The 20,956-nt window shown below is 42.3% G+C and overlaps 1 protein-coding gene across 1 annotated transcript in view; it reads left to right on the plus strand.

Annotated features, from left to right (window-relative positions):
* Positions 1-16,866, plus strand: part of ADAMTSL3 (ADAMTS like 3) — a 368,709-nt gene extending 351,843 nt beyond the window's left edge. The window contains 5 exon segments of the mRNA XM_065871391.1: positions 35-218; positions 4,806-5,010; positions 8,305-8,405; positions 15,822-16,053; positions 16,804-16,866. Coding sequence (XP_065727463.1) covers positions 35-218; positions 4,806-5,010; positions 8,305-8,405; positions 15,822-16,053; positions 16,804-16,866 — 785 coding nt within the window.
* Positions 16,867-20,956: the final 4,090 nt, after the last annotated feature.

The following is a 20,956-nucleotide window of genomic DNA, read 5'->3' on the forward strand; positions in this document are numbered from 1 at the left end:
CTCATCTGTCATGACATTCATTTTCTTTCCACAGAGACTTTCTGGGAGCTTGGTAGCTGGACACATTGTTCTGCCACTTGCGGCCACTTGGGAGCCCGAGTTCAGAGACCCCAGTGTGTAATGGCCAACGGGCAGGAAGTGAGTGAGGCCTTCTGTGAGCACCTCCAGAAGCCGCTGGCTGGGTTCCAGCCCTGTAACATCTGGGACTGCCCCTCGAGGTATGTGTAGTCATCTCAGCAGTACCAGGTTTGGGCTTGTTTTAAAATGCCCAGTCATTTGGATTTAATAACTCGACCACTATGATTTGTTTAGCATGTACCATACAAGGCACTCTGCTAAGTACTTTATGTGGATCACTTCACAGTCACCTCTGAGGTCGATGTCGTTCATTTTCTATTTTACAGATGGAACAACTCCCCTAGGCCGCACAGTTACAAGGGCCAGAATTCAAATTGAGGTAGTCTGCTTTCACAGCATCTGCTCTTAATTGCTACCCAAATCTGTTTCCTGCACTCACAATGTACCTTAAGAGCACAGTGAAGCTGATTTCATGGGTTTACCCAGGAGATAAGGCAGCAGGCCAGATCATGAGAGGTACTAGTTAAAAGCACAGTTCCGTAGACTCTACCCCCAGGGGTAAAACCATTACTAACCTTTCTGTGTCACAGACAACACAAATCAATGGTTTTAAAAATGTCCAAAGTCAAACTCATGATCTCCACCGAATCTGATCCGTCCCCAGTGTTCCAGATCACATTGGCAACATCCTGAACTCCCACTTTCCTCTCACTTCCATCTGTTCTTGTCAATTCCCACTGTTACCAGTGGAGTCCAAGCCATCATCATTCCTCACTAGGACCACTCCAGGAGCCTCCTGAGTTTTGTCTCCTTTCTAGAGTGCCTTGTCCACTCTATAAGAAGAACCATCTTTGAAAACACAAACCCATGGGACTTCCCTGGCAGTCCAGTGGTTAAGACTTTGCCTTCCAGTGCAGGGGGTGTGGGTTCGATCCCTGGTCGGGGAGCTAAGGTCCTACATGCCTCAAGTCCAAAAAACCAAAACATAAAACTGAAGCAATATTGTAACAGATTCAATAAAGACTTTGAAAACGGTTCACATCAGAAAAAAACCTTAAAAAAAAAACCCTAAACACAAACTCATCATGATGCTCCTCACTTGAAAAGGGAACCCTCTTGCACTGTTGGTGAGAATGCAAATTGATACAGCCACTATGGAGAACAGTATGGAGGTTCTTTAAAAAACTAACAATAGAACTACCATATGACCCAGCAATCCCACTATAGGGCATATACCCTGAGAAAACCATAGTTCAAAAAGAGACCTGTACCACAATGTTCATTGAAGCTCTGTTTACAATAGCCAGGACATGGAAGCAACCTAAGTGTCCATCGACAGATGAATGGATACAGAAGATGTGGCACCTATATACAATGGAATATTACTCAGCCATAAAAAGAAACGAAATTGAGTTATTTGTAGTGAAGTGGATGGACCTAGAGTCTGTCATACAGAGTGAAGTAAGTCAGAAAGAGAAAAACAAATACTGTATGCTAACACATATATATGGAATCTAAACAAAAAACAAAAAAAATGGATCTGAAGAAACTACGGGCAGGATAGGAATAAAGACGCAGACTTAGAGAATGGACTTGAGGACACGAGGAGGGGGAAGGGTAAGCTGGGACGAACTGAGAGAGTGGCATGAACATATATACACTACCAAATGTAAAACAGGTATCTAGTGGGAAGCAGCTGCATAGCACAGGGAGATCAGCTCGGTGCTTTGTGACCACCTAGAGGGGTGGGATAGGGAGGGTGGGAGAGAGACGCAAGAGGGAGGAGATACGGGGATATATGTATACGTATAGCTGATTCACTTTGTTATAAAGCAGAAACTGACACAGCATTGTAAAACAGTTATACTCCAATAAAGATGTTTAAAAAAATAAACAACCTTCCATGCCTTCCCATTGTTCTTAGGACAAAGGTCAAAGTTCCTGGCATAGGGACTGTGTCTATCTTGTTCATTTTGTCCCCCAATGTCTAAAATAATGCCTTGCACATAGTAAGTGCCCAGTACCTATTTGCTGCCTGACCGAATAGGTGAGTGAAAGAATAAAAGTCCCTGCGTGCTTGGGTCTCAGGCTGCCTTTCTGCCTCATTGCTGTGTCTCCCAGCCTGGTTATTGGATCTCCATCCACAATAGTCTTTTTCGTCCCTTCGATATACCGTTCTGTCTCCTGACTCAGGGCCTTTGCACATACTGCTTACTCTCTTTTCACTTAGTTATTCTTATTCATCTATTTTCAGGAAAACCTTCTAGTCCCCAAACTAACCCAGACCCCTGTGCTATATGTTTTTCTATTTCCATGTCATTCTTCTGCACAGCTCTTACCACAATCTGCCTGTCTTGCTCACATACTGGACCATCGGTTCTATGAGACCCAAATCCACAGCTGGTGTGTTTAACAAGTTATCCCCAGCACTCAGCACAGTAATCACCCCATTGTACACTCTCTAAAAATATTTGTTAAAAAAATGAATGCATGATTGAATAGCATAGTCCCTAGCAGATAACTGACCAATGATGCCATCGACTGAAAATAATGCACAACCTAAAAGTTGAGAGGTATGTTTTATTCGACGGACATTCTGAGGACTTCAAGCTTGGGACATAGCATCGCAGATAATGCTGAGAAACTGTTCTGAAGTGGCAAGGCGGGGAGTGGGGAACCAAGATATATAGGAGTTTTTGCAACAAAAGACCAGGTAGTTGGAATATCAAAAGATTACTCTTAATTAAAGAAAACCAGCTATCTCAAGTTAAGGAATTTAGCGCCTTTGTCTGTATGGGAAGATGCAAGAGTCTGGGCTTACCGAAATCATTCCTTTGATGTGCACCTCCACTATCTGGGGCCAGTGTCCTGTGCTTTCTCATCCTGAGTCTCCTCGGGGTGGTGCACCGTCAGGGCAGCTGTAATGTGATGGCTTGATGGCTGCAACATCCTTTGTTTACTGACATGACAGGCAATATTTTAGTTCACAATGACAAAATTCACAGTAAAAACAAACAAAAAAAAAACCAAGACAAAAACCAAACAGTAGTGATACTTACTGAGCACAAACCTGTGAGGCAGACACTATTAATCAACCTCATTTTACTGAGGAGGAATCGGAGGTGTACATAATGTTGTACAGCTCACTGCTCTGTGCAAATGCCCACCCCGGATCCATGATCTGTGCCTTGGAGGAGAAGTGGGAGGCATGGTCACACCGTGAAACAAAAGAGATGCCTCGGAACACGTTATTAGAAGAGCCGTGGATACCGTGGGCACCTTGACCTCTCTTGCAGTGCCGTAGGCACCTTGACTCTTGCATGAGCTCTTCCTATCCTTCAAAGGAAGAGCTTGTGCAAGAGTCATCTGTCCCTCAGGAAGCAGCAAACTGATGCTAGAATAACTAGGAGGAATTTGATCCAAGAAAACTGGTTTATATCAATTGTTGATTCTCACAATGAGAATTCACATTGGGAAATTTATCCTTATTTATTAAGTACTCTCAAGCCTTTAGCCACTCCTAGAAAAAAGAGTCATACACTTTCATACCTAGAAGAAACAGTAGAGATCATCTAACCCTAGATCCCTCTACATCAGGGGTCCTTCACATTTCAGTGCCATGGATCCCTCCGTAGTCTAGAGAAGCCTATGGCTCCCTTCTCAATCAAGGGTTTTAAATCTATAGAAATAAAATATACTTGACTACAGAGGAATCCAATTAATTATATTGAAATATAGTTACTGAAGTAGTTTTAAATGTGTGATGTAATAGGAAATTTGCTTCTCTATTAACACACTAAATAATAGGATCTACTAGTACAATTGATTTTGAAATGGTGATGAATATAATTGCTGTTTTGGATGCCTGCCACAATTCTCATGTCATGTGAAAGCAGCTATGACTTCTATTGCTAACAAAATCACAGGTATTGCTATTACTACTAGATGTTGTTGCCTACATTTTTACAATTGAAGGCAATACTCAATTGCCGTTAGAGCTTAGTGGCAATGAAGATGTAATCCTTTTCCCATCCAAGTCCATGGTTCCCTTGCAGAACAATGGGGCTCAGGTTAGGAACCCCTACTCTTCAGTATCCTGGTGGCAGCTCGAACATCTTGAGTGACAGAGCACCCAATATCTCCAAGGTGTCCACTTCCAAGTTCAGTCTTCTATAATCAATATGAACTTTAGGGTCAGATAAATCTAGAAGCAGTCCCAGCTTTCTTGGCATGTTAGTTATGGGACCATAGCTATTTAACCCTGTGGACATCGCTGTCTTCATTGCAAGAATGGGAACAAGATGACAATTACATTAGAAAACATGCGAATGTCTCAGAGCACAAAGAGCACATAGGTGATTTAGTAATATTTAGTAATATTCCCTTTGCTTTCAGTGAGTTGAAATCCACCTTTTTGAAGTTTCCACCTAATTTTGCCCTAGCTGTACTCTATGAAGCCACACAAGTCATGGCTCCTTACCTACTTGAAGACGGCTCTCTCCCACCCCTATGTTGGTTGTCTCTACGTGGTGATTCTGTTGCTTCTCTGAGTAAAAGAAAATCTGAGCATATGGCTGGGAGTTATCTGTGCTGCTGCCCATTCCCAGAGAGACGTGTGAGGGCCCTGAAACAGTCATCATCTTAGGATCAATTTTTCCTTTGGAAGCCACTCCCTGTTGGATCTGTCCTACCAGTCCTTACTAAGCTCCTGTAGTTTTTGTTCTTAGGTGGTTCACGGGCACGTGGTCAGAGTGCTCTGTGTCTTGCGGTGAAGGATTCCGCAGTCGGCAAGTGACCTGTAAGCGGACAAGAGCCAATGGAACTGTACAGGTGATGCCTCCGAGAGCATGTGCCCCCAGAGAGAGGCCTCTGGGAAGAAGCCCCTGCTCCAGTCACCCGTGTGTTCCAGGGCTTATTGAACCAGGGAACCAGGTAATGCTGACAAATCTAGTGTTTTGAAAGTATGATCATCTACTATAATCATACACTTCCTGTGGTGAAACCCATGCATCAAAAAAATAAAATTAAAAAAGAGACTTCCCTGGTGGTCCAGTGGTTAAGATTTTGCCTTCCAGTGCAGGGGGTGCGGGTTGGATCCCTCGTCGGGGACCAAGATCCCACGTGCTTCGCGGCCAAAGAACCAAAACATAAAACAGAAGGAATATTGTAACAAATTCAATAAAGACTTTTAAAATGGTGTACATCAAAAAAAATAAAATAAACCCATGCATCAGGGCCCCTCCGCACGGGGGAAGAGGAGAGCCCAACTGCTGCGCGACAGTCGTGAAACTCGGCTGCCCAGGGACCTTACCACACCGCGCACAGGCTGGTTCACGGGACCTTCTTATCCTTTCATGGGCCTCTCTGTTGTAATTAACACAGGCTCCAGGGACCAAAAGTTCCCCTCGGCCCTTCTGAAAATGTTCGGTAATGTTAGTGCAGGAAGGTACTTCACACTTCCTGCGTTTCTGCCCTGCAGTGCAGCAGTTGTTGCTGCTGGGAGTCACTGTGCTAATTCTCTTAGGTCATTTTCCCCTTTAGTTGTTCTGATTAACTCCAAGCACTACATGGCTACACACTTGTCTAACTGGAAAATGCACAGCCCCAGTTCTGTGCAGGGATGATGCAAAGCAGAGTGTGATACATCTTTCTGGAGCATCAAGTTTATTAACTAGAATTGGAAGAACCAAGGATTTCTTCGAACAAGAACTATCCCCCTCCCCCACCAACACGGAAGACAGAAGAGTGGGGGAGGGGAGACGTGCCCCAGGAATGACAGTCCAGTCTCTGAAGTTTCACCCAGGTGGGGATTGAGGGGGTTCAGATGGGCTCACTTTATTATGATGCCTCTTGCTGGGAAGCTTGCAACAAAGGTGTTTTAATATCAAGTTCCAGCTCATCATAGAGGGAAGAATAGTTCAAAAACAATAAATAGTATAAGACTACAGAAAGTTTTTTTTTCCAGACATTAAAGAAGATCTAAATAAATGAAAAGACATCCTATATTTATGGATCAAAAGACTTAATGTTATTCAGATGACAGCACTCCACAAGCTGATCTACAGATTCAACACAACCCCTTTCAAAATCCCAGCTTCTTTGCAGAAATTGACAAGCTGATCCTAAAATTCATATGGAAATATAAATAGCCCAGAATAGCCAGAACAATCTAGAAAAAGAACAAAGTTGGAGGGCTCAGACTTCTCAGTTTCAAAACTTACTACAAAGCTGTAATAATCATGAGAGTGTGGTCCTTGCGTAGCATAGACACATAGATTGATGAAAGAGAGCTGAAAGTCTGGAGATAAATCCATGTATCTATGTCAACTGATTTTCTGCAAAGGTGACAAGACCATTCAATGGGGAAAGAATAATCTCCTCAACAAATGGTGCAGGACAACTGAATAGCCACATACAAAAGAAAGAACTTGGATTCCTAGCCTACAACATATACAAAAAATTAAGTCAAAATTTATCAGAGACCTAAACTCAAGAGCTAAAACAATAAAGCTCCTGGAAGAAAATTTAGCCATAAATCTTCATGCTTTGGATTAGGAGATGATTTCTTAGATATGACACCAAAACATAAGCCACAGCAACAACAAAAATAAACTGGACCACATCAAAATTAAAAACTTGTTTTGCTACGAAGGACATGATCAAGAAAGTGGACAGCCCACAGAGTGGGAGAAAGTATTTTAAAATCATATATATGAAAGGGAACTTGTTTCTAAAATATATAAAGAACACTCAAACTCAATAATAACACAAATAAACTAATTAAAATATTGAAAAGAATCTGAATAGACATTTCTCCAATGAAGACTTACAAACGGCCAATAAGAACAGGAAAAGAAACTTAGCATCATTATTCATTAGGGAAATGCTAATCAGAAAGAGAGACAGTAGTAAGTGTTGATGAGGACATGGAGAAATTCGAACCTTAATACTTTGCAAGCGGGAATGAAAAATGGTCTAGCCACTTTGGAAAACAGTCTGACAGTTCTTCAAAAGGTTAAATGTATGGGTTACCATATGACCCAGTAATTCTACTCCTAGGTATGTACCGAAGAGAAATGAAAACAGGTTCACAGAAAAACCTGTACATGAATGTTCATAGCAGCATTATTTATAAGAACCAAAGAGTGGGAATAACTCAAGTGAAACCCATAATAAAACTCCAAAAATTGGAAATAACTGACAGATAGATGTGGTGTATTTGTACAATGGAATATCATCTGGCCATTAAAAAGAATAAACTACTAATATGTATTACAAGGTGATGAACCTTAAAGACATTATGGTCAGGGAGGGAAGGCAGACACAAAAGACCACATATTGTATGATTCTATTTATATGAAGTGTCTACAATAGGTAAATCTCTCGAGAAAAATGTAGCTGAACAGCTGTCTAGGCCTGAGGGGGAGAGGCCATGGGAGGAATTGGGAGTAGATGCTAAAGGGTTTCTTTTGGGGATGGTGATAATGTCTTGAAATTGATTGTGGTGACGGTTGCACAACTCTAAAAACCATTAAATTGTATACGTTAAACAGTGACTTGTACAGTATGTGAATTATATCACAATATTGTTGTTAGGAAAAAAAAAGATTGTATGAGGGAAATTGGTCAACTAATGTAAGAAAAACAAGTAAAATGAGAGCCCAAACTCACGGCATACATCAGAATAAATTCTGACTTGATTAAAGTGCTCAGTGTAAAAGTAATTAAACTGGACTAGAACTATCAGGATGGGAAAGACCTTTTCAAGCATAAAACAAATTACAAGAAAAATTAATAGGTGTTATGAGTACAGAAAAATTTAAGAACTGCATGTCAAAATATTTTTTTCTGTAATTGAACTCACCTCAACACATAGCCTTCATTTTTGCTCTAAGCAGGAAAACCCAAACTTGCCCATGGCTTATGGTTTTAAGCATAGTCATTTCTGAACCTAAGCCTGGTCAATTACAGATTGGCCCTGTCCTTTCCCCTTCTGCCCAGAGGTGGTCTAAGTTTCTGGGGGAGAAGAGGAGGAAAGGAAACTTCTGGCTCTGAAGGAGGGCTGTCTGGTCCTTAGAGCTGGGCTTACATCCTCCCGAACTTCCCTCGGGTACAGCTGATCCCCTGTAGCTAGTCCTTAGCAATGCCGCCGCAGCACATGGTTTTGGAACCGCAGCATGCGTGAGCTCCCAGTGTTGTTTATACTGCATTGTGCTTTTGTTCCAGTGTCCTGGACGTTGCCTGGGTCGCGCTGTGAGCATGCAGCAGCAGCAGCATATAATTTGTCAACACCCCAACCGTTCTGAGTCCGGCTGTGATGACAGGAGGTACCGGCCCCGCCCTAGGGCAGCACACAACCTCTGCCACCTCAGTAGTGACTATGACCGCCTGAAAGTGGCATCATCTGTCCTCTATACCACCTCTCATAATGGACAGTTCCTACTAAATTATGATTTCTCATGGTGCCATCCTCAATAGTATGTATTATACCAAAATACTCATTAACATGTACTATTTATCATCACACATTATTTGGATGTTCAACATATAGAGACACCCCAAAGAGAAAGGAAAAAGTAGCATTGAGAATAGACAGGTATTTTCCCCTCTATATACAAAGTTGATGAAGCCTAATAATATTTCATTTAGGCTTACAGATTAAATCTGTAACCTAGTGTTTTCTATGAACTACATTATTCCTTTGTTTAGAAACTGTTTGATTAGGACGTTGGCACAGAATAACGTCCAACGTTATTAGCAGAGAATAAAATTTACTTTAGCAGAGAATAAAATTAACTTTTATCTTGTTAAGGGGCTTACACAAGAAAAAAATGCTTCCCTCTTTTATAAAAGTCTGAGCTGATAGATGATTTAGGGGTAGAAGAACTTTGTTCCCTGAGGTCACTCAGAGGTCACCCAGACCCCTTCCGTCTGGCGACTCCACCACCCCAGAGGAGCGTGCTCCAGCCAAAGAAAGTGAGGAGAAAGCCAAGAGGGCACACTAATGGGGAAATTTGGAGTTCTACCACTCTCTTCTTGTGTAACCTTGGACTACCTAACCTCCTAGTCTGCACAATGGGGTATTACTGTCGGTGTGAAATTTTGCTAGGTTTTTTTTTTAATTGAAGTAGAGTTGATTTACAATGTTGTGTTAATTTCTGCTGTACAGCAAAGTGATTCAGTTATAGACATACTTTTTTTTAAATAGTCTTTTCCATTATGGCTTATCATAGAATATTGAATATAGTTCTCTGTGCTATACAGTAGGACCTTACTGTCTATCCATTATATATAAAAACTTACATCTGCTCATACCAGCCTTCCACTCCATCCCTCCCTCAACCTCCTCCCCCTTGGCAACCACCAGTCTATTCTCTTATGTCCGTGATTCTGTTTCTGTTTGAAAGACAGGTTCATTTGTGTCGTATTTTATTTTACTTTATTTTATTTTTTGGCAGTACACGGGCCTCTCACTGTTGTGGCCTCTCCCGTTGCGGAGCACAGGCTCCGGACACGCAGGCTCAGCAGCCATGGCTCACGGGCCCAGCCACTCCGCAGCATGTGGGATCTTCCTGGACCAGGGCACGAACCCGTGTCCCCTGCGTCGGCAGGCGGACTCTCAACCACTGCGCCATCAGGGAAGCCCTGTGTCATATTTTAGATTCCACACATAAGTGATATCGTATGGTATTTGTCTTTCTCTTTCTGACTTACTTCACTTAGTATGATAATCTCTTGTTGCATCCATGTTGCTGCAAATGGCATGATTTCATTCTTTTTATGGCTGTGTAGTATTCCATTGTATACAGGTACCACATCTTCTTTATCCATTCATCTGTCAGTGGACACTTAGGTTGTTTCCATGTCTTGGCTATTGGGTGCATGTATCTTTTTGAATTATAGTTTTCTCCGCATATATGCCTGGGAGTAGGATTGCTGGATCACATGATAATTCTATTTTTAGTTTTCTGAGGAGCCTCCGTACTGTCTTCCACAATGGCTGCACCACCTTACATTCCCACAAACAGGGTAAGAGGGTTCCCTTTTCTCTGCACCCTCTCCAGCATTTGTTATTTGTAGATGTTTTAATGATGGCCATCCTGACTGGTGTGAGGTGGTACCTCATTATAGTTTTGATTTGCATTTCTCTAATAATTAGCGATGTTGAGCATCTTTTCATGTGCCTATTGGCTATCTGTATTTCTTCTTTGGACAAACGTCTGTTTAGGTCTTCTGCCCATTTTTGGATAGGGTTTTCTGTTTTTTTTCTTGTTGTTGTTGAGTTGTGTGAGCTCTCACTTTATCTTGGAAATCAAGCCCTTGTCGGTCGCATCATTTGCAAATATTTTCTCCTAGTCTGTAGGTTATCTTGTTTGGGGGAAGCTTTGATTAATTGGTTTAGTGTGAAGCACTTAAGCAGCCTTGGTCATAGAGGATGCTCACTCTATGGCTCTTCCTTCCTCCTCCACATCCTGAGTCTTGCTGGAGAAAATGAGATGACCTTGACAACTGGCTCTGTTTCTATTTTGAGCCTTCAGTAAGGTTTGGCAATGTAGGGTCAGCTGCATTTCCTATTCCCAAAACAATTCCAGCCAGAACCATTCTCCTCGAATGGAAAATGTCTGGAACAGCTGCCCTTATTCTCAACAGAAAACCCAGTTTCCAATTTTGTTCGGAAGATGGAGACCACACACAGATTGATAGGTATCATCCCAGATGTTTTACTTTGCACGCTCAAAGATATATTTCTATTACAAACACCTACGTGGTTTGAGCTTTCTTTATAACATACTGGATATATTTTTCTGAAACTTGTTTTTTCTGCTTATCAATACATTATAGAGCTATTTCCCATCCAAGTACATGAGTCACTTTATTCTTTTGAATTGTTGTACTTAATGTTACATCACTCCATTGCTAATGGACATTTGATTGTTTCCAGTTTTTTTGCTATTACAAACAAATGCTGCGGTAAACATCCGGAACATCTTTATGCACAAAGGGTAATATTCTTATGGGATAAATTTTAGATATGGACTTGAATTGACAGACATGCTCATTTGGACACTACTAAATAACCATCAAAATGTCTACACCAACAGTATTTGAGAGTCCCCCTTTTCGTCAACTTTATATAGGTTTTTCAGTATTTTAAAAATTTTGCCAATCTGATGGATGAAATATCTTATTGTAATTTGTACTTTTCTGGTTACTTTTTACATGACCTTTGGCTCTTTGTATTTTTTCTCCAACCCATCCACCTTTTTCCATCTTTACCACCATCACCCCTGGCCAAGCCGTCCAACTGGTCTCCCTCCATCCATCCATGCTCCTTTCCAACCCAGTCTCCCTACTGCAGCCAGAGTAATCTTTTCCAAAATGCAAATCTGATCATACCACCACCACACCCCGTCTTCCTGCTAGATTAACATCACTTTAGAGGCTTCACTTGCTCTTAGGGAAAAGGTTGACTAAAATCCACAGTGTGCCCTATAAAATATTGCACGGTCAAGTCCTACTTCCCTGCACACCCTCATTCGAGACCTCAGTCTGTCTCACTCTTCCAGCCACTGTCCTTCTTTCAGTCCCTCGGATACGCCATGAACTTTCCAACCAAAACAAGAAGCAAAAAATAGAATAGAAAGGATAAAAGGCATGGAAGGATCTATCACGAGGATATCTGATTAAGTGGGGTTTTAGAGAAAGAGATATGGAAATGAACTGAAAGGGTAGACATAAAAGAAGTAATAGAAGAAAAATTCCTAGACCTGAAGGGGGAAAAGAGTCAAGTTGCCTTTCATTTTCTCTATTGTTTCTGCTTCCTGCAGGGTTGGCTGTTCAGCTTTTAGTACTAGTGTCCTAGTACTTTTCTTTCATGCTGTTAATTTTCCCCAAATATCTGGTGGTTTATGGAAGAAGGACTAGGTTACTTTAGAGAGCTTCTGTGGGTCTCTTTTGCAGTTTTCTGGCCTCATTTTCCCCCACAGACCTCTTCTGCTGACTGGGCATGCTTCCTGTGAGCTCGCTGAAGGTAGGTGAGGTACTAGATCTCACTTTACAATGCAGTGGGTGGGCTGGAGACCCCCAGTTGCCATAGTACGGCCTCAGTAAATATTAGAGGGTGTGTTACAAGGAGTAACATTGTTAGTGGCCACTGGTAGAGAAACAGTGGTGAGCAGGTCATCTGCTAGCCTCTATTATTGGCCCTGGGAAGGGTTTGGGAGGTGTGGCTTCCACTGAAAAGAGTTATAAAGGGAGTGAGAATTATCAGGGTAAACTAACCCACATTATGGCAAGAAGACAACACAGGGATCTGAGGACGTGCTGGAGGACCCAGAGAGTTTGTTCCCCAAAGAGGTAATTCCTAACCTCAGCCATGAGTCAGAATTCCCTGGGAAGTTTCTTTAAAGATTCTTGGGCCTCAACTGGGACTTAATGAATTAGAATCTTGGGGAGGAGTGGAACCTGGCAATCTGTATCTCTTTTGTTCGTTTGTTTGTCTTTTGTTTTTAATTCTTTCCTAATCTATGTCTTTTTAAAGCTGCCTACATACCTCTGATAGTAAGCCAGACTTGAAATCTACTGCCCTACAGAATCAGTAGTTCCATCTGGCTGATGATGAAACGGGTTATTTGAGGTAGGAGCAGAGCTGGACTGAATAGGAATGAGAAATTAAGAAAGACTAGTAGAAACAGGGTTACTGTTATGATTTCTGCTGCCATTTCTACTTTCATGTTTTGCATAGAAAAACACAAGTTCCAATTGTGTGCACAGTGTTGGTGCCCAGACTGTGTCCCCCTAGCTCAGGCATCCCCATCCCCAGTCCCATCCCTGCCCGGAAGGAAGTGATGCTCTCTGCTGGACCGATCTTGCATTCTTTTACTGGGTCCTCAATGACCAGCCTCTTGGGTTTCAGCATCTGCCTTGGTCTCTAGCTCCTTGCGCCCCCCTCAACTTTCATATTTAGGAAGCTAAACAGTTTCTTCTGACTTCCCACTGGCCCTGTCTTCTAACAAAGCAGAAAAAGAGGCTGTATTAGTTAAGGTCCTTTGGGCTGGAAACAACAAAAGTCAACTTGGAATGAGTTATACAAAGAGGGTGGAAGAGTTCTTATTAAGATAGGACCACCATTCTCAGAACAATTTGGTATCTTTTAAAATGTCTTCTTTGAGTATCCTTGGAATATTTGTTCAACTGTTTTCAGTAGAAAAGCTGATCTCTGCATAGGGGATGGCTGGAGAGTACTCACAGTCTCTGCCCTCTTGTCCAAAGCAACCCAACTTTTGGCCCCCTAAGCTTCATACCCACTGGAGAAAACAAAAACCCTGCAGTTAACAGGACACCCTCATCCCTTTTCCTCTTACAAATCTTATAAACAGTTTGATGGGACAGTATTAAGTAAACCCTTTGATAGAGTCTCCCCCTACTGGCTAATCAAAGTATTGCTTCCAACTATGTGTAATAGTCTCTTAGAGCAGTTCAGGTGATCAGAATTTTCTCCACCTTATTACATTTCCAGTGGTGTTTCAACACTCCTTATGGATTATGTGCACTGATAGGGAGCCTTTTATAGGAACACAAAAATGTCTCGATCCAAAGGGATAATGCTGTGAGACCTCAGGAAGGACTGTAACCAAGAAATGAGGAGTTATTTCTCCTCTCAGCTCTGCAGCTCTGTGTGTTTCTGCTTCATTCTTTGTTCTTTCTGAATGCCATTTTATTCTACTTCTCTGGCCCATGTGGCAGAGCATGGCCACCACTACTCCAGCCTTCAGGTTTATATGTCTTGTTCCAGCAACTTCCAAGTTCCTGGGAGAAAGACAGTGATTGAACCCGCTCAGGTTAGGGCCCTCTTCCAGTCATCTTAGGGGATGGGGAAACACTCTCATGTGGTACGAGTACATCAGTTCCAGGAACCCTGCCCGAGGGAACAAGAGCAGATACCCCAAAGTGGGTCCACTAAGGTGGCTCACCCTCCAGGGTAAATATCTGTTCAAAAATCAGAGGGCATTCAACAGGCACATGAAAAGGTGCTGAACATCACTAATCAGCAGGGAAATGCATATCAAAACCAGAATGAAATATCACCTCACACCTGTCAGAATATCTGTTGTCATAATAAATGCTGCTGAGGATGGGAAAAGGGAACACTTGCACACTGTTAGTGGGAATGTCAGTTAGTGCGGCCACTATGGAAAACAGTATAGAGGTTCCTTAAAAAGTTAAAAAGAGAACTACCAGATGATATAGCAATTCCACTCCTGGGTATAAACCTGAAGAAAATGAAAACACAAATTCAAAAAGATTGGGCTTCCCCGGTGGCACAGTGGTTGAGAGTCCACCTGCCGATGCAGGGGACACAGGTTCGTGCCCCGGTCCGGGAAGATCCCACATGCCACAGAGCGGCTGGGCCCGTGAGCCACGGCCGCTGAGCCTGCGCATCCGGAGCCTGTGCTCCGCAACGGGAGAGGCCACAACAGCGAGAGGCCCGCGTACCGCAAAAAAAATATATATATATATGCATCCCAATTTTCAGAGCAGCATTATTTATAATAGATATGGAAAGATATGGAAACAACTTAAGTAGCCATCAACAGATGAATGGATAAAGGAGATGTGGTACATATACAGTGAAATATTACTCAGCCATAAAAAATGAGATTTTGCCATTTGCAACAACACGGATAGACCTGGAGTGTATATATGCTTAGGGAAGAAAGTCAGACAGAGAAAGACAAATATCATACATATGCTGTCACTTATACGTGGAATCTAAAAAATAAAACGAATGACTATAACAGAAACAGACTCATAGATACAGAGACAAACTAGTGGTTACCCGGGGGGGAAAGGCATGGAGGACGGGCAAGACAGGGCTAAGAGACTGAGAGGTATCAACCAGTTGGTATAAAATAAATAAGGTACAAGGATGTAATGCGCAGCACATGGAATATAGTCAGTATCTTATAATAACTTTAAATGGAGTATAAAGTATAGAAGTATTGAATCGCTATGCTGTACACCTGAAGCTAATATAATATTGTAAATCAACGATGCTTCAATTAAAAGATTAAGTAGCTACTGTGTAGGGTAGTTGTGAGGATTAAAGGAGTCAATCTATGTAAAGTATTTGGAAAATTCTCTGGCACATGGTTGTCAAATAAATATACACGTACAGTGGACCCTTTTTGACAACAACAAAACAGAGGGCATTAACTTTCTGTTCTGTTTTAAAGAGTAAGGAGGCTAGAAAGAGATCCCTCTTCCCAAAAGGTCTTTTTTAGCTCTCAATACGAGTTATAGTGTGTCCTAAATGTAAACTAGAGCACTCCTCTTAGCAGAGAAGATTGCTCACAAATTCATACTCATACCAGAATATATTTCAAGTGCTTATATAAACGGAGCTTACCGTTGGTTAACAAATGTGTCATTCTTCTCTTCCTTGTCTAAATCGATCTGCTCCAGCTCATCAGGAGAGTGTGTCTTTTGAGGTGCGCGCCTTGATGTGGTGCCGGAGGCTCACGGAAACACGTGGTTTGCTTGCCTCTATTGAGGTTGTGATTCCTCCACCACTTGCTTAGTCAGCCAGGAACAATGCAGATGAGTTTCCTGTTGAATAAGGTCGTAATTGTCAAGCCTTTGCTATACTGAAAGTACAGTACAGTAAAAGGCTTGATCCCAGCAAGAAGTGACACCCCACTTTCTCCCACTGTCCACCTTTTTGTTTGTTTTTCTCATTTCAGACCCACCTTTTGGAGGAACTGCTCGTCGCGGGCTTGTGACACATGTTGGCACGCAGGCCCTTGGAGGCCCTGTACGTCAGCCTGTGGTCAGGGCTTCCAGTCTAGGAAGGTGGACTGTGTCCACACGAGGAGCTGTAAGACGGTGGCTGAGAGACGCTGTGAGCCGGGAAAGAAACCCTCTTCCTGGCGGCACTGCTTGGGGCCTTCCTGTGATAGTACGTACCCCTCTCAGGTATTGCAACCACCCCGAAGCCTTGTGCAAACTGGACCGCATGGAGCCAACCTTGTCAGGGTCTCGTCCACAGGGCCATTCTGAACGGACGTGGTATCTTGGGACATCAGGAGATTAGCTGCTTTGATGTGGGTGCAACTTGGTGTCCTTTAGAGAAGAAAATAGTTGACTGAGTAGGGTGGTCAGTGGCCTTCTAACAAGCACTGCGAGCCTCTCCACAGCCTCTTTCTGCCTTGGAGTTTCAGCCCCTCAGACAAGGCTTCCTTGGATGGGATTGGGCAGGTGTGTAAATGCCCTCAAGTTATGTGGGAAATGTCATCATATATATTTTTCTAGGGAGAGTTCCATTGCTTTGGTAAGTTTTCCCTGGGGTTCATGACACCCCAGAAGCTAGTGCTGCTGTCAGCACTGGGAGGAGCAGGTGGCCTGAAGGACTGTGATGTCCCCTGAGGGCATCGAGAAGCCACATGGCCCAGCTAAGAAGTGAGTCCAGGGCACTTCTGACTCCAGTGCCAAGCAGTGGCCCTAACCCAAGCCGAGCTTCTTCGCTTCCCCCTGTGATCTCAGTTTCTGCTTTTCATAAAATCATGTACTTCCTTTTAAACTAGGTCTCTAATGAGCTATGTGTTAAATGGATATAGATATATATATATATATATATATATATGTATTTTTTTTTTTCTGCAGGAGGCTGCACAGACACAACTCACTACTGTACGTTTGTAAAGCATCTTAATTTGTGTTCGCTAGACCTCTACAAACAAAGGTGCTGTCAGTCGTGTAAAGGAGGATAAAACTTTTAGGGGGTCCTAATGCCACTGGGAAGATGAAACAAAATGTAAAAGCTCTCTTCCCTATGTAGCTGGCACAAAGACACGTATTTCTTTACAAAAAAAACCCCTCTAGATTCTACAATCAGACAGAAGAAATCACCACTGTTAAAATTTGGGACTGTCATTTCCCCATGGCCGGTTTTTAATTCCAACTCTTTTAAATGATACGTTCCAGGACTAACAAAAAATACTGCAGCAGGCACACCATTGCACGTGGGACCTCGTCCTGTCCTTCTAATCAGGAAATCACCAAGATCACCTGTGCATTGTCACGAGCTGCCTCTTCCTGTGATTTATAGACTAGTAGAGAGTACGACATCCTGAAGGCTTGAGAAACACGGCAACTGATGACTTCTCTCAGTTTTAGGGTTGCAACAGGTTTATAAGGTATTTACATTTTAGAAGCTCTGGCCAGTAGTTGTTAAGATGTTGGCTCTAATGGCATTTTTATGGACCCTTACGTTTAGTCTGTGAAAAGGAGACAATCACTCTGGACAGGCTTGTGACCCTGACTGATCCAGACATCCTGGGGGAATGACATCTTTTCCTTACTCTTAGAGAACTTAGGGGAGAAAACACTGAGTAAACATTGCTGCCGTTCTTGCAACTACGGAAATCGATCTGTGACCAAATGAGGCATCTTGGAAATTAAAGGAGATGGAAAGTTAACCTCTTCTACTGATTTTGAAGTATATTCAAAGCGTTCTTTTAAGAGCTGTGTATGAGATTTTTCTCAGCACTATTCTCTTGCACACAAACAGAAAAACCAAAGCCTTGTTAGAATGAATTTATGCATAAGACAGTATTCCTAAGGATTTTTATTTTGGAAAAATTATGAGAAAGTAATCTAACTATGAAACATGATAGCTGAGAAGAGCTGTTTACAGTAAGTAACTGTTTTAATTTGAACTGATCTGTCCGTAAATCCAAAGCGAATTAGCATGAGGCTGGAAGGTACAGTTAGGATGAGAAGTTGAGTTAGGACCTGGTGACTAAGTTTGGGTTCATTTTAGTTTTAGCCTTGGGTTAGGTGAGAGACATGGAGGCTCACTTGTTGTTAAGGCTAGAGTTGGCTTTATGGATTAGGGTTAGGTCAGAACTGGTTTGGGTTTGGATCGTGCCAATGCTGGCATTAGTGACGGCGTCAGGGTGGAGGTAAAGTTTGGAGAAGATGTTGCTGCGGAAGGAGTTGGGAACTAGTATTTAATTGTAAGTTCTAAAGCTGATTTGGTTAGGGGGCTCTTACCTTACATACTAGCAGTTATGGCTTTGGATGGCGCACAACCCCATATAAGTGGTCACACTTCTTTATTCGGGGTCCCAGCTGCCTGTGCGCATGTTGCCTATAGGCTGTCGGCAGCAAAGTTAACTGAAGCAGGTGTGCTGGCCCTAGTCCCTGGTCACTCATAAGTGAGCAGTGCGTTCTGGCTTTGGATTTGTCTGTGGACAAGCTTGCTGAATCTCTCTGCCATGCCATATCCTGAGCACCAGGTCTCTTGTTCTAACTGCAGCCTCACTGACACTGGGATGAGCACTACTGTATGTGGAGGGTTTGGTGGTTGGGAATGGGTGCGGGAACGTGACGAGGACACACTAGCCTGTGAGCTGTTCATCATCAACCACACGTGATTGTTGAAGGCTTTTTAAATTAAAAGAGAGATCATTTGTACAATACTCTTTGTATATATTTATTATATGACTTAAAGGTGCAATATTTTATTTTGTACAGTATGTAATAAAGACAGGGGACATGTATTTTTCTGATTAACAAAATTTCTTATTAAACTGCTTCACTTTGTATTTAAAGTTGCTATTTTTCATTTGCTGTTGTACCTTTTGTCTTGTTATCATTCAAATGGCCTTCCTGTGTACTGTATTTTACTACTGTTTCTATCACCTAAGAGTTACTATTTCTCTTTCACAATCCTGACTAGGAATTCAGAAATAAATGTACTTTGATTATTCAGTGGCATCCTTACAAAGGCAGGTGACTTATTTGCATTCGGGTTTTGGTGGCCTTGGGTATGGTCACCTTGGCTGCCTCTCTGAGTCCAGGAGCAACCCTGCTGGGCTCAGTGCCCTGGGCTGTCTTTGGGGTGTGGGTTACAGGATTCAGAGCGGATCACACAGAGATTCACTCTCAGTGCCTCATCCCAGTCATTTACTTCCTGTGAATCAATCACACCTAAAAGAATGTCAAGGGCAGGAAAGAGTGGCAAGAAGTTCCAAGCGGACAGCCTGAAGCAGGTGTGGAAGTGGGTGGTAGTTGGGAGAGCAGGAGCAGGAGGCACTAGCACACTTTTATTTCTGGCTATTGTGAGGAGGTTAGTGATGGATTTGAGATGTCTGCACAGAGAGACTTTTTAGCAGCGGTTGGTGAGTAACCGCTTTTAATAGCTTTCTTCTCTTATACAGTTGATGGGTTTGAACTGCTTGCGTCCACTTATACACAGATTTCTATGACTAGTAAATACTGCACTATCCAAGGTTGGTTGAATATGTGGATGTGGAACCTCGGATACGGGGGGCCAACTACACGTTATACATGGATTTTCCATGGCGGGGAAGGGTGGCGCCCCGACTCCCACACTGTGCAAGGGTCAAGTGTATAGTGCTTCAAGATTAGCAGTGAGTCTTTCTAGAAAACATTCGTGGTGCTGGAATTGAAATTCCCCTTCATTTGCTACAGGCCTTGGAGTTTCCAAGGTCACTTGATGAAGACAAAAATCAGCCATTTTACAGTAACTTGTAAGACTGTGTTAACCTAATGAGGCTGAGCCACACAGAAGATAAGCAATGGGACACCTCAGATATCAACAGTGTACTTCCTTCTTTCCTTTTCTTTCTTTCCTTCCTTCTGTCCTTTCTTCCTTCTCTCCTTGACTCATTCCCTCTTTCCCCTTCCTTCCCTCCCTCCCTCCCTTCCTTCCTTCTCTAAGGCCTACGTAGGTTACAAGGAGTGGACAGCATTATCGGGACAGTGGAAAAGTTACAACTTTATTTCCAAAAATTCCCTCTATTTTCTTGGCAGTTTGAAATATTTTGTACTCTTTAGTAACTATGCAAGGACACCGAAAAACTCCAGATTTTACAATCTAAACACTAATGTAAGGCTTGGGTCCACTCTCATGTACAGTGTGATGAAATTCCAAATACTCTGTCTTTTACATATCAACATTTTGGGATTTTACCATTTTTCCACTATTGTCCTTTATTCTGCCCGAGTTCTAATCCAGGATCCCACATTGTGTTTTGTTGCCTTGCCTCTCTAGCCTCCTCCAATGTGTGATGCTTCCTCAAATTTCTTCTTGTCTTTCATGACCTTGACACTTTTGACCATGACACTGGCTAGAGGTTTTACAGAATGTCTCTCGAGCTGGGGTTATCTAGTGTTTTCTCAAGATGAGAGTGAGGTTATACATTATTGCCCTTCTTAATGCATACTATCAGGGGGAACAATATGTCAATAAGTCCTATTACAAGTGACTTGATCCTTGGTTCAGGTAGTTTCTGCCAAGTTTCTTGTCTATTAAGTTGCTATTTTTATCTTTGTAATTAATAAATACTTATTGTAGAGACAATACATCGACACTGTGCAGATATTCTGCTGCTGCTTAAAGTATTGCCCCTTAATTGTAGCGTCCACTGTGGATTGTGCCTACAATTATTACGAAGATGTTCTAATTGTAACCTTCTATTTTCTTCACTCTGTCTACTTTTACTAATTGGAATCCTCTGGAAGGGAAGAGTTGTCCCTGCTTCCCCATTTATTCACTTTATGTATACGCACATGGACTCCAGGGGATGCATATATATCTAGATATCTATAGTTATAGATATCTATATCTATATATAGATATATATTTAGGGGGTGAAATCCAACACTATCATTACTTTGCTGCTCAAAGCATACTACCTATGGACAAATTCTTAGAAATGCACAACCTGCCAAGACTGAATCAGGAAGAAATAGAAAATATGAACAGACCAATCACAAGCACTGAAATTGAAACTGTGATTAAAAATCTTCCAACAAACAAAAGCCCAGGACCAGATGGCTTCACAGGCGA

Source organism: Phocoena phocoena, chromosome 2 (genome assembly GCF_963924675.1).
Source record: "Phocoena phocoena chromosome 2, mPhoPho1.1, whole genome shotgun sequence".
NCBI classification, from domain to species: domain Eukaryota; kingdom Metazoa; phylum Chordata; class Mammalia; order Artiodactyla; family Phocoenidae; genus Phocoena; species Phocoena phocoena.